The sequence below is a fragment of the Lacerta agilis genome, chromosome 3 (genome assembly GCF_009819535.1).
Source record: "Lacerta agilis isolate rLacAgi1 chromosome 3, rLacAgi1.pri, whole genome shotgun sequence".
NCBI classification, from domain to species: domain Eukaryota; kingdom Metazoa; phylum Chordata; class Lepidosauria; order Squamata; family Lacertidae; genus Lacerta; species Lacerta agilis.
The window spans coordinates 47,681-61,836 of record NC_046314.1 but is presented as its reverse complement, the minus strand read 5'-3'; the positions used below and the strand labels follow the sequence as shown (position 1 = coordinate 61,836).

At 47.7% G+C, this 14,156-nt stretch overlaps 2 protein-coding genes across 2 annotated transcripts in view; both read left to right on the top strand.

Moving 5' to 3' along the window:
- COL4A1 (collagen type IV alpha 1 chain) overlaps window positions 1–637 on the top strand; it is a 170,746-nt gene extending 170,109 nt beyond the window's left edge. The window contains exon 52 of the mRNA XM_033145547.1: window positions 319–637. Coding sequence (XP_033001438.1) covers window positions 319–400 — 82 coding nt within the window. The 3' untranslated portion in view covers window positions 401–637. The remainder of the gene's footprint in view (window positions 1–318) is intronic.
- Window positions 638–5,367: 4,730 nt separating this feature from the next.
- Window positions 5,368–13,931, top strand: IRS2 (insulin receptor substrate 2). Its single transcript, XM_033145331.1, has 4 exons — window positions 5,368–5,445; window positions 5,791–6,587; window positions 6,642–8,824; window positions 13,120–13,931. The coding sequence occupies exons 1-4, from the start codon at window positions 5,368–5,370 to the stop codon at window positions 13,122–13,124; spliced, it is 3,063 nt and encodes a 1,020-aa protein (XP_033001222.1). The 3' UTR covers window positions 13,125–13,931.
- The last annotated feature ends 225 nt before the right edge of the window (window positions 13,932–14,156 follow it).

The following is a 14,156-nucleotide window of genomic DNA, read 5'->3' as shown; positions in this document are numbered from 1 at the left end:
TAACTTAAATATTGTACTTTGAACACAGAGGGATCAACATTGTGATTACTTTCAATGACAGTATCAAGGAATAGTGTGGGAGTCAATCCCATAGGAATAGGAATTCCTACAATTTAAGAACTGGCTTTAAGAAGGAGGCAGAGATTAAGCTCATTAATTTCTGTCCTTTTAAATCAGTTCATTGCAGTTCATAAGCATCCTAGTTATGATCTGACAGTTCAGTATGTGACAAAGCTCAGGAGCTGAGTTGGACACACTATTCCTTCAAAACAGTTTTCTTCACTGGTCACTTATAGCTTTTTTGTTTTTAATTTTCAGGAAACCTACTCCTTCCACACTAAAAGCAGGAGATCTACACTCAAATGTTAGCCGTTGCCAAGTATGTATGAGAAGAACATGAGATTCCAGTTGTACCTAATATCACAATATGGTGCTATTGTGTTAACAATTTGGCAATGTACCTCATTGTCACCCAGCATGAAAACTGTCAAGTGCCTTATAGGAACCTGCCTAACTAAACTCTACTTTCTTGGCTCTTTACTTGCTGAAGATGAAGATGATACGCTTCAAATGTCACTTTTGAATAAACATTATCTTATAAATGAATGTGATGCACTGATACTCTAAATCTCCCCCCACCCCAAAAAACCAAAGGTGCTAAGAGAAGTACAGCTCTGCCTCAGGTGTGCAATGCCCCTTTTCAATTTCTGTTACAGGTGGGTAGCCGTGTTGGTCTGCCATAGTAAAAAAAAAAAAAAATTAAAAAAATCTTTCCAGTAGCACCTTAGAGACCAACTAAGTTTGTTCTTGGTATGAGCTTTTGTGTGCATGCACACTTCTTCAGATACTTTTTCAGATACTTCAGGAATCTGAAGAAGTGTGCATGCACACGAAAGCTCATACCAAGAACAAACTTAGTTGGTCTCTAAGGTGCTACTGGAAAGAATTTTTTATTTTATTTTGTTTTTTCAATTTCTGTGCATTAGATATATAGGATTACTTTATCATTCTATCTTGACTTCTCAGGCTCTTTATTATATACTTAAGGTTGTTGTACAAATTAATACTAATGTAAAGAAAATGATTAAACACCAATATTCCTCATTGACATAACAGAGGGTACTGGCATACACTTTTTCTTGGCTGAATTGTGTATGGCATTAAGGAGCCTGCATGCAAGAAGAAACATAATTCTTGCTGATCAATGAAATGAATATGCCCTCATTTTCTATATTGCATTTTTGTTGTTTTCCTGTGGAATACAGAATGGTCCGATGTATTTATTTATTGGGTTTCTATAAAATATGCTGATATTTTAAACATTTATGTCTAAAATAGATTGCATCATTATAATCAAGCCAACATAATTTTTAAAGGCCTTATAGGAAACTTACTTGACTGTGTACTTCATAAAAAATATAATTTGTAATAAAGCTATTTGTTGTTGTTTTTTTAAAAAAATGGTCTCTTGTTTTTCGTAAGATGAGTAAGTACAATACATACAAGAAGGTCTATTTTTATTTCAGATACACAACAATATAGGAAAGAACAGTTACCAAAGAAAAGTTGCTTACCTATACCCATTCATATTGCTTCAATGAAGTAGAAGTATTGGGAAACTTAGGAGGAAGTGATCACATCCTCCTGGGTTTCATGATACAGAGGCCAAGAAAAGCTGAGTGCAGTTGGACACACACTCTGAACTTTAAGACTGATTTCAAAAAGCTTAAGCAGCTACTAGGTGAGACCCCCAAGGTCAGAAGTACTCAAAGAGAAGGGAGTCCAATATCATAACTGCTTAACTGTCCCACTTTTACTGAGACACCACAAATTTAAAGAAGCTGCACTGGCTTCTGATTGGATCCGGGAATGTCCTGGGATCCACGGTTCCTCTCTTGTTAAACCTCAGAACAGCAAGCAGAAATTGCCAGAAAGCAACCTGGAGGTCTCCAGTACACAAAATCCTAACAGGAAAAAATACCCATCCACAAAAAGCACTAATAATAAACTTTCCAAAGCAGCTTGGATTAAGCCCTAGACAAGTTCTGATATTTCTCAATTCACTAGATGTGGATAAAAACACAGCCCAGGGGTGGGGAGAGATGCCCCCACAGAAGAGTCCAATGCCACAAGTCTAAAAAGTGGTACACTTTTACCATGAAACTAAGAAACGACAGCTGATGAAGAATAAATGAAACAGGGCCTTGTCCTGGAGTTAAAAATCATTGTAACTGGAATTTGTTTCATACTTGAAACAACAAAAATAGAGGAATCCATTGCTTATTGCCGTCATGGCCTGAGTCCTTGCAACCTTTCTAATTGTCTTTTAATTTCATGACTGCTGTCACCATCTGCAGAGATCATGGAACCCAAGAAAGTACTGTAAGTATTGATCATGGAACCTAAGAAAGTAAGAAAAATCTCTCACTGCCTCCATTTCTTCCCCTTCTATTTGCCAGGAGGTGATGGAACCAGTGGCCATGATCTTATTTTTTTTGATGTTGAGCTTCAGACCATATTTTGCGCTCTCCTCTTTCACCCTCATTAAAAGGTTCTTTAATTCCTCCTCACTTTCTGCCATCAAGGTTGTGTCATCAGCATATCTGAGCTTGTTGATATTTCTTCTGGCAATCTTAATTCTGGCTTGGGATTCATCCAGTCCAGCCTTTCGCACAATGAATTATGCATATCTATATATATAAAATCCAAGTGTCTCCACGTCCAGTCCCTGTGTCCTTGGGATTGCACTACTGCGCATGTGCCCTACGGACACAGGGATTGGAGCGCAGAGACATCGGGTTGGGAGCGGCGGCGGCAGTTGAAGTGGCGGTTTGCGCGGCCAGGAGAGCACGAAGCCGGAGCTCCTGAAGGCGACCAGCGCAAACGGAGCCACCCGCCCGGCTTCTGCACCGCCGCTGCCACCGCCAGAAACGCGCGACTGCCAACAACTGCCGGGGGAAGCCACCGGAGCACCGGGCAAGTCAGTGAGACTGGGGATATCCGGCTGGACGAAGTCCGGGACCCCGAGGCCTAGCAGCCTGTGAGCGGCTCGGGGCAACCTGCCCCGCGAAACGCCGGTGCTCCAGAGGCCAAGGGGAGGCCGAGAAGGGACGCCACGCTACCGCTCTCGCCGCTGGAACCAGAGCCCCGAGGACTAGCTTCCTGCTTAGCCCGGCAGCCTGCAAGTTGAAGCAGGCGCGGGGAGGTGAAAAGGGGGAAATGGCGGGAGAAGGGCTGTGGGGCGCATGGAGTCAGGGAGAGGTTCAAGGCCGGATCCTGCGTGAAACTAGGCAAGGATAGGCAGGTGCCACTCCTACCAAGGGGCAAATGGGCTTAACCCACAGCAGCCACCCCGTGAATCCGTGCCATCACCTCCCACTCCCCAACAACAGCGCCACATATGTTCTAGCGCCCGTTAAATTAACGGGCATAAAAACCACTAGTAAGTTAAATAAGCAGGGAGACAATATACAGCCTTGTCGTACTCCTTTCCCAATTTTGAACCACTCAGTTCAAACTGAGCTTCTTGTCCCACATAGAGATTTCTCAAGAACTTGAGAAGTTTAAGAACTTGCCATAGCTTGTTGTGGTCGACACAGTCAAATGCTTTTGCGTAGTCAATGAAGCAGAAGTAGATGTTTTTTCTGGAACTCTCTAGCTTTCTCCATAATCCAGCACATGTTTGCAATTTGGTTACTGTTGACTCATGTCACATGCACTTTTCACGTGCAGCTGATTCTTCCTGCCTAAGGACAAAACCGTACATTTATCCCTATTGAAATTCATTTTGTTACCTTGTGCCCAGTTCTCCAATCTGTGAAGGTCATTTTGAATTCAAATTCTGCATTAGATACCTTCTCAGTTTGGTGTCATCTGCAAATTTGATGAACATACCTTCAATTCCAGCATCCAGCATCTCCTAATACACATTCCTCATACTTAGTTACCACACTTGGACACCATGCTATTTTAGACAATACCACACAAGATCTTTTTTTCTGCAGTAGACCCCAATTACTTCAACACAGATACAATTTGATCGACTGCTGTTCTTGACTGACATGCAAAAATAAATTGATGACCTGGCCATTACCTGAGAATGAAGGCTCATTGATAACAGCATATGCAGCTTTTCTGACATCCAAGGCATGAAAAATGCCTCTCACTTTGATGGGGGTGCTGATTTGAAAGTAATTTCAAAATTTCTGTAAGAATATAATTCCACATAGGCTAAAATAAAATAAAAACCCATGAATTTGATGTATTTTACCAAACAAATATTTCCTCATGCCATTAATATTTTCACACACAAAAATTACTGTGTTTTTATATGCCTTGTACCTCGGGTTACAGATGCTTCAGGTTATAGGCTCTGCTAACCCAGAAATAGTACCTCAGATTAAGAACTTTGCTTCAGGATGAGAACAGAAATGGCGTGGCAGCAGCGGGAGGCCCCATTAGCTAAAGTGGTACCTCAGGTTAAGAACAGTTTCAGGTTAAGAACAGACCTCCAGAACGAATTAAGTTCTTAACCCGAGGTACCACTGTAGTATGTGTGTTTGAATAGAAAACTAATTGGGTGAAGAGAAAAAAATATTTAGCCAGCAAGCAGTTGCCTCCCTGTCAATTTTTTTGTGTAGGCTCATAATTCCACCATGCTCAGATTTGCTCTTAGAGTAGTTTGGTGTAAGCTTTACTGGAGGATGGGGAAATGGACCAAAGGACAAAATGCCACTGAGTGTTGCAGGGTACCTTTATTCCTTGAAAACTCTCATTTGATGAAATGGATAGTTGTTCCTTTGTCACCTTTCTTCTTAACAGAGTGCCTGCTTATTTATTTGCAACATTTCAATGAAATATAGCAGTATCTCTATAAAAATATTTTAATCACTTTAAACAGAAAGCAAAGGGTTAAGAAATCACACTTAGCAAAGCACCTCTATTTTTCTTCTTTCCTCTTACTGTCCCATTGACTGTTTATATTTCGCTATTAAATAAATAAGCACATCAACAGCAAACGCGCTGGATAAACTGCGGGAACTCTCCGTGCCTTCCGAATTACCGAAGCGCCGGGGAAGTTGTTGCACGTGATCCAGGCTCACGGCACGAAGGCCTGAGGACCTCGGGCCCGGGCGGGCGGACTGGCGGGCGAGGAGCCCCACTCCGGCAGGCAGCCCTTTCCATCCTATCCCCGGCCCGTGGCGTCGCTCGCTATCTAGACGCGGATTTGTGGCTGGCAGAGCGACAGGTAGTAAGTAGTAGGGCGCAAGACGAAACAGGCGAGGCGGGCCAGAGATGCCAATCGCAGCCTTGAGGGGAGCTTTCTCCCTGCAGTCCATTGGTGGATCGCGCTGTCTTTTACGCGGGATGCAGGCTGAAGCTGGGCGCGGTAGGATGAAAGGACCTGGGCGGATTCTCTCCCCAACGCCCCTTCTCCTACGTGAGGTTGTGGGTAACCCGGGCGCGTCACGTGTTGTTTTGCTGTTGGCTGAGGAGAGCGGAGCGCGAGAAGTTCCCTGCTGCTGCATCTCTGGTCCTCCGGCGAGGAGCGCGCGCAGAACGAACGGACTGAGCGGCTGGCCAGAGCGAGCGAGCGAGCGCGAGCCGCAGAAGAGACCCGAAGCGCCCAGGGGCCGCCGGGGTGGGTGCCGCGCGACCTGCGGGCCCCGCACAAGCGCTGCTCGGAATAGCCGCCCCGGAGCGGGAGAGGGGATGGCGAGCCTCCCCGCGGCGGAGCCTCCCGACCGCCCGCAGGGCGGCCACAACAACAACAACAACAACAACAACCAGCAGCAGCAGCCGCCGCCCGAGCAGCCGCCGCCGGGCGTGCGCAAGTGCGGCTACTTGCGCAAGCACAAGCACGGCCACAGGCGCTTCTTCGTGCTCCACGCCGCCAGCGACGGAGCCGCAGCGGACGAAGCGCCGCCTCAGCCCGCCCGGTTGGAATACTACGAAAGCGAAAAGAAGTGGCGGAGCAAGTCGGCGGCGCCCAAGCGCTCAATCGCACTCGACTCTTGCCTCAACATCCACAAGCGGGCCGACGCCAAGCACAAGCACCTGGTGGCTCTGTACACGCGCGACGAGTACTTCGCGCTGGCAGCCGAGAGCGAGCCGGAGCAGGAGGCCTGGTACGTGGCGCTGATGGAGCTGCTCCGCGAGAGCCAGCCCGCCGGCCACGGCTCCCCTCGGAGCGAGGAGCCGCCGCCGCCCGGGGCCTCGGCTTACCGCGAGGTGTGGCAGGTGACACTCAAGCCCAGGGGCCTCGGGCAGAGACGCAACCTTGCCGGCATACACCGGCTGTGCCTAGCGGCGCGCACGGTAGGGCTGGTGCGCCTCAACTGCGAGCGGCCCTGCGTGACGCTGCAGCTCATGAACATCCGCCGCTGCGGCCACTCGGACAGCTTCTTCTTCATGGAGCTTGGCCGCTCGGCCTCGACTGGGCCCGGCGAGCTGTGGATGCAGGCCGACGACTCGGTGGTGGCGCAGAACATCCATGAGACCATCCTGGAGGCTATGAAAGCGCTGCGGGAGCTCGCCGAGTTCCGCCCGCGCAGCAAGAGCCAGTCGTCGTCGTCTTCGTCCAGTTCGTCGTCGTCGGGAGCCAGCGCCGGCGCCGGCGGAGCATTGTCGGCTATGTGCAGCCGACCCATTTCGGTTCCCGGCCGGCGCCATCACCACCCGCCCTCTCTGACGGCGCTGCCCCGCAGCCAGGCCGGGTTTCTCCGCCGGTCGTGTACGGACACTGTTGTGGCGGGCAGAAGCAGCGGGAACCGAAGCCGGACCGCGAGTGAGGGCGACGGGGGCAGAGCTGGTTCACTAGCTGACAGCCCCTCGGGCCCCGACGTTGGAGAGTCCCCGCTCGGCCGCTGGCACACGCCAGGTGCAGCCTGCTGCAGGCTCGGGAGCCAGACAACTGCGCCGCCCGGTCGCTCCCTTCCCTTGGTGCACTCGCCCTCCTCGGTTACAAAGCTGGCTATGGAGCCAGGCATGTTCTCCCAGCGCCCTTCCAGCAGCAGCACCTTGGGCTCCCCTAACGAACCTGCTAGCTTCCTGGCCTTTGAGGAGTTGGGTCCAGCCATGGACCCTTCAACAGCTAGTAACCACAGCAACACACCTGAGACTCCTCCTGGCCTGCAGCTGGATGGCTACATTGCCATGGAGCGGGGACACCTTTGTTATTGGCCCTACATATGGGAGAGCAGTGGAGGGGACAAGGTTCCCAGGAAGCGCACTTACTCCCTGACAACACCAGCATATCGGCACCCCACGCCAACTTTTCTCTCCTCTGCCTCCCTGGATGAGTACACACTGATGCGGGCTACCTTACCAACAGCAGGGGCCTCTTCAAGGGGAACCTATACTCCTTATCCTGAGGACTACTGTGATGTGGACATTGGCTCTGGCGGCACCAGCAGCAGTAGCAGCTCACATCTAGGTCGCAGTGGTAGTGGGGAGGAGGGCTATATGCCCATGAGCTCTCCGGCAGCAGCTGTTTTGCAATTGCAAGGTGGTCCTGGTGGTTATATGTCTATGAGCCCCACCAGTGTGTCAGCCCCACAGCAAATTTTGCATCCTCACTCCCACAAGAACAGCAGTGATAACTCCCTAGATGACAGTGACTACATGCGCATGTTGGGTACTAGGTTGTCTGGGGAGAGTCCTGATAGGAGAATGACCAGTGGTGACTACATTGACATGTCCCCTTTGCTGTTGCCTCCTGTGCATGGATCTGCCTCACCTGTGCCCTCTCCTGATGCCTTTGCAAGCCAGGGGCCAAGGGACCAGACCAGCAACTTCTATAACCCACTATCTGCCAGAGCCAGCCAAACTCATGCCTGCCAGAGCCAGCCAAACTCTCTGGGTGAGAAAAAGAACAGTGACCAGTATGTGTTTATGAACTCACCTGTGGAGAGATTAACTCTCACACCCAAAGGGGAGTCCTTCCTTGCTATCTGCAACCACACAATGATGCCTTCACTCATTTACTACAGCCAAACTGAGAGTTCTCTTACTCCCTTCATGAATGAGCAACCCCCTACAAATGAACCACCAAGTCCCTGTGGAGAGTATGTCAACATTGGATATTCACTGGCCTGTGGCAGCTCAGCTTCCTCACTTGGCTCTGGGTTGAATGAGCACAATGATTCCCTCATCCCCAGCTATATGAACCTTGACTTTGATGGGTCACAATCAGCGGCTGTTGAATCCTTGGAAGATGTGCTGATGCCAGGATCCTGCCCTAGCCCTGGGCAGCCCGGCAAATATTACCTAAACATTGAAATGGAGACAACTTTTACAACAGCCACCCCAACCCAGCCCATTTTACAGAAGCCAGAAAATGTTCATGTAAGCAGCCCTGTTACTGAATTCAAGCAACTTACACTGTCTGGGGTGCAGGCCTTCATCTTTGCTAGTCCTCCTGATCCTAATCATGGAGCCAAAGTAATCCGTGCTGATCCTCAGGGACGACGGAGGCACAGCTCAGAGACTTTCCCCTCTACTACTACAGTGACGCCTGTTTCTCCTTCCTTTGCACACAGTCCCAAGCGACACAATTCTGCCTCTGTGGAAAATGTGTCCCTCAGGAAAAATGGCTTGTTGGAAGAGCAGACCAGCAGCCCCATGTGCCGGGAGACCTCAGCTGGCTTCCAGAATGGCCTCAACCACATTGCTGCTGATGTCTTGGAAGGAGACTATCTGGCAAGTGGTGGCCAAGGCAAGCACAAATGCAAGCACAAGCACTCCTGTAATGAAAGTGTCAATGGTACTTACACCAGTATAGACTTCTTGACCCACAATTTGAAAGAAGCTTCTTCAGTGAAAGGTAAGATTCCTTACAGGCCCATCTCTACCCAGTGGCGCAAGTAGCGCCATGCACCAGGGCGCTATGGTTCCCAAGGGCGCGCGCCAGCCTGAGTGTCCTGGAGTCCGGGAGATTCGGAGGGGCTCTTCTGCTGTGGGCTCTGCCGAGCAAGGAAGAATGAGACAGAACGTGGAAAGAATCCTCCCAGGCGGGAGGGGGCGCTCCGGCGCGAGTCGCGCCCCCCCCCCGTCCTTTCCCCTTCTTCCCCACTGACCGGGAAACCGAGAGGGAAGCGACGAACAGTGAACAGTCGCTTAGAGCCCCATCTTCCGAAGGCAGAGCCCTTTCTTGCCCCAGAGGATTAGCGAGGGGAAGGTGAGGCGGGCTTGGCGAGCGAAGCGCCTGCCCAGCGCGGGCTTCAGCTGCAGCCACGCGCGCGCCCACACAGCCCTGCCCGAGCGCGTCCTCCAGATAGGTGAGGTGGGCCCCTGCCCGGGGGGGGGGCGCCAATTTGACTTAAAATATATCCATAAATATATCTAGAAACAATAGAAAATATTGTCTAGAAACAAAAGTATCGATTATTGTCGGAGCAGCTGGTCAAACTTCGAGGTGGGCACAGCAGCAGCAGCAGCAATGGAGCCACTGAACGGAAAGGGAACTGGAGGAGGCTGCGGGAAGAGCGTGCGCTGAAAATGTGTGTGTGTGTGTGTGTGTGTGTGGAGACGGAGGTGTCGCCAGAAGATAAGCGGCAGAGGGCGAGCGCTTCTTTGTGTGTGTGTGGGGGGGAGTGTGTTAAGTGGACGGATGGTGGAGGGAGCCAACCCTTGGGGGTCATCTCCCACATCTTGGGCTCCCTTTGAGTCATGGCTGAGTGCCCTTTGATTTATGACCCTCCCCTTCGCCGCACCGTCTAGGATGCGGAGAGAAGCGGGGAGAGGTTCTCTCCATCCACACACGCCACCCCTCCTTCCTTTATCTTTCTCTTGAGGCGAGACAGGAGGAACTTCAAATCCACACTAAACTCCAATGTGGAGAAGTCCTCTCGATGCTTCAGTCCTGCCATTGACTGGCTGACATCTGATGGATCGGTCCCCCGCCTCCTGTCCTCACAGCGGCCAGCCAGATGCCCATTATGGCAAACCCACAAGCAAGGACTCAGGACAAGAGCCCTCTTTTCCCCTCCTGGGGTTTCCAGCAACTGAGATCCAGAAGCATGGCTGCCTCCAGCTGGGGAGGCAGAGCAGAGCCAGCCTGGCTAGTTGGGGCCATGCATATCCCTCCCCTCCCTGAATGTCTCTCCTCCTCTTAAAGCCACCCTAGTTTATGGCTATCATGGCCTCAACTCCTAGGGGCCACGATCCCTTCACCCCACCAAGAAAATATTTGAGGGGGCAAGGCTGGACTGAGATTCAGTTTGCTGGCTCCCATCCAGTCCATTACCGAGGCAAGACGCTGGTCCAGCACTTCCACTGTCTGACCTGCAGATGTGAAGGAGAAGAGAGCTGACACTGTACTCCAAACTTCCAGATAACCCCACCCAGTGGTTTCACATAGATGTTCAATGTGGGGGATAGGATTGAGCCCTGAGGAATTCCTCTCTGAAGGCTCCATGGGGCTGAAAAGCATTTACCAAGCACCCCCCTCTGGAACTGACCATCCAAGTAGGATCAGATCCGCTGCAAAGCAGTGCCACCCACCCCTAGTTCAGACAGCCACTCCAGAAGGAGACAATGGTCCATGGTATCGAAAGCCGCTGAGAGGTTGAGGAGAATTTTCTCTTCAGAAAAGTCATTATTCAGGATACCAAAGCAGTTTCTGTTTCCAAAGGTGTTTCTCTGCTCTAAATGTAATCCACCTGCCTATGTTCTGAAATCATAGAACTGTAGAGTTGGAAGCAACCTTGAGGATCATCTAGTCCAACCCTCTGCAATGCAGGAATATGCAGCTGTCTCACCTTTTTTACATTTGCTGTCAGCCCTCCTTTGCCCTCCTCCTGCTATGTAAATTTACATCTCTCTCTCCCTCCCTCCTCTCTCTCTCTCTCTCTCTCTCTCTCACACACACACACACAGTTGCCTCAGATGCTAGTCCTACTCTCACTGAAATGAATTAAAAATCCAAACATTAATTTCAAAGGCTCTGTCCTAAGTAGAATTTAGCTTTAGAAAGTATATTTCCCAAAAAGATCTGCACAAACCAGTTTATCTGAGTGCATTATTCTTAGGGTGGGGGGACTCATTTATTTATAATTGCTCAATCATATGGGACTGAACTGCATTATGTTGAAGAGACCCAAGGGTCATCTAGTAAAACCCACTTCAATGCCTAGAACCTACCGGTCGGCCCCAAGAATGTACTGTAAACTTTCAGTTACAGGTAGGTAGCCGTGTTGGTCTGCCATAGTCAAAACAAAATAAAAAATAAAAAAAATTCCTTCCAGTATCACCTCAGAGACCAACTAAGTTTGTTCTTGGTACTCCTACTGGAAGGATTTTTTTTTATTTTTTATTTTGTGTAAACTTTCACATTTTCAAAATGTCTGATAGTCAAGTTCCTCTACTTTTCACAGGCTGGGAGTAGTGGCTCCTTCAGATTGTACCCATTATGGAATTAGACTTGAAAAGAAAGTACTAGCACAGTTTGTGTTGTGGATATGCTACTTTCATAGTTTACTTGACATGGTTCAGACTGACCAATGCATTGCTTTCAGCAATTTCATTGTTAACAAATGAGCAACTAATAAAAGTTTGTTTCCTGTTTTATTTTCCCAAGCAGAGATAATGCGTAAGCATGGTGTCAGCTCCCTAAAAAAGGTCAACCAAGGAAAAAAGTATGAAATACTCAGCCGTGACAATCCCTGAAACGAGATGGAGATGTTGTAAAGATATAAACCAAACTCAACTAAACTCAACTCCCAAAAATTGGGGTGAGGGCCCCTAAACAACTAAGTGGAATTAGACAAGAATATATACAACTCAAATGAAAACCCTCATAACAAAAACCTTCACTGTTTCCTCAGAGGGAAATTAATTGTAGAAATTAATTGTAGAAAGCTACGAAAATCAAACCAAAAGAATAAGGAGCAGTAGGGGGGAAATACTCCCAAACTATTTCATGTTAGTTGAACTCAGGTTAGCTAACCTAAACAATGTTGATAACAAAACTCATTACTTTGAAAAGACGAAGCCACACGGGCTCCTGTGACAAGCAGCTACAGAAAAAAAGGTCAAGGAGTATATACTGTATTGAGGAGCTGTAGTTGATGAAACAGATTGGGTGAGGGCTGGAGCATGTTGGTCTGCAGCCAACCAAGCACATATTCGGGCTCAACTGGACAGTGACGGCAGCAAAGAGATACTATTTTGCTGCCTCCATTGCATCCTCAAGGATTGGAGGTTGGTTATTCCTGATCAGAGGGTGAACTGTAACCAAATGGCTAAACACTTTGAGGATAAAGCTGCTTGGATCTGATTTAGATTTTCTTCCCTCCCTGTTCTTTATGTCATGCCTTTTTAGGTTGAAAGCCTGGGGATAAGAACTATTGTTTTGATTATGTGAAAAGGCTTTCTGGGAGCCGTTTTTGGGTACAAATGCTTCAAACAACAGCAATTTAGACATGTCAGTTGTGATAATGCCAGCTGAGATCTCATGACATCAAACCAAGTATTGTGAGATGAGTTCCAGTTAATGTGAAGACAATGTAAATATGTTCCTAGTTCAGAGGTGGAAAACATCAGGTATGAGAGCCAAATGCAGCCCTCAAGGCCTCTCTATCCATCCTATGAGGACTCTCCTGAGACAACACTCTTGGAATGTGACCATGCCTTTTCCTTGTCTGTGGCTGGAGGGTGGCCTACTGTACATTGTCTTTGGCCACTTCCACCACTGGTTTGCACCCCTCAGAAGGTGGCAATGAAGCAATGTGGTCCTCATACTTGAGGAACATTTTTCAGAATAGATAAGGAAGGTTATGGCATAAGAAAGGCATACACAGTACTCCAAGCCTCTATTTTGGTGGCTTAGTCATGCTGGCCACTTGACCCGGAAGCTGTATGCCGGCTCACTCAGCCAGTAAAGTGAGATGAGCGTCGCAACCCCAGAGTCATCCATGACTGGACCTAATGGTCAGGGGTTCCAAGAGAGTAACAGGCAAATGTAATTCTCTATGGCCATCTTCTGCATGTTGGTAGTCTGTGCCCTCAGAGAATTGGGTCATTCTGAACTTGTAACTGAGTAGTGAAGGAGCTCTGACTGCCCCTGCATCTTTATTTGGCTAGAGTTTAGTGATGCCTTTACTTTCTTTTTCTTTTCAGAATGAAGAAACCAGTATTACCACCATGAAAATTGCTTGATGGAATTTAAAACATTTTAAAATCCTAATGCACTTTTTTCAGTTCCATGGTTCTCATTGTATTGGAGGGGAATTGTCCCATCTCATTCACTGAGTTTGCAACACTGCTGCTGTTTGCATAAACTGCTGTTTGGACCTCTTCAGTAGGCTGATTGAGTAATTGCCATTGTTTTTTTCAGCACAGTTGACTGTATTTATTTTACAACATGTTAGGAGGCTGTGTTTTACAGCAGTAAAATCTGGTTTTTTACTGGCACCCTTTCAAACCTCTACAGCACTACCTCAGTTAAAAGTGAAACTGGATTTGTAATGCTGGTGTATAATTGCTAGCAATATCTTTTATCTCAGAGCTGAGTGTTGTCATCATCCTTAATGATCACATCAAGATTCCTGCTGCCGCCTGGTTGCATCTTAGCCACTGGCTCCTCTGTTTAGTTATCAGGCAAAGTCCAGGATAGGAACTGAAAAATTTAAGCTGAAACTAACTTTAAAGTTTAGGCTTTTTATCAAAATATTTATAATGGTTTTAAAATATGTAATGGAACATAGTACAATTAAACTATACGAGGATATTATTTTCCTTGTGACATAGTTGTATAATTGTGTCTGTTTAGTTTTTTAAGTACATCAGAAGTACTTAAGGTCTTCTGTTTGTATGCTTTCATTTATCAGCTAATCATGACATTAGTTGAATTTCTTGTAACCAAAACCAGATCAACATGCTAATGGAAGAGTATTTGTTGTTTTTGGACCAATTGAGTATGTTCAGAACAATAATGCATTTCATTTTAAAATACCTAATATATTCCTTCTTATAGGAACAATTTTTTCATAAAAAGAATTTGGGAAGAGGGCAAAAACAAGTTATTCTAGAAATTCTCACAAGTATATACATACGTAGTGAAAACCAACAATGTCATAGCTGCTCTTTTATATAAAAAAGTAAAGGACCCCTGAAAGTTAAGTCCAGTCACAAATGACTCTGGGGTTGCGGCACTC

Coding starts and splice junctions, on each gene's coding strand:
- IRS2 (XM_033145331.1), top strand. CDS start 5,368: ATGCAGGCTGAAGCTGGGCGCGGTAGGATGAAAGGACCTGGGCGGATT. Junction 5,446..5,790: donor CGCCCCTTCTCCTACGTGAG/GTTGTGGGTAAC, acceptor AACAACAACCAG/CAGCAGCAGCCGCCGCCCGA. Junction 6,588..6,641: donor TCGTCGTCTTCGTCCAGTTC/GTCGTCGTCGGG, acceptor GGCTATGTGCAG/CCGACCCATTTCGGTTCCCG.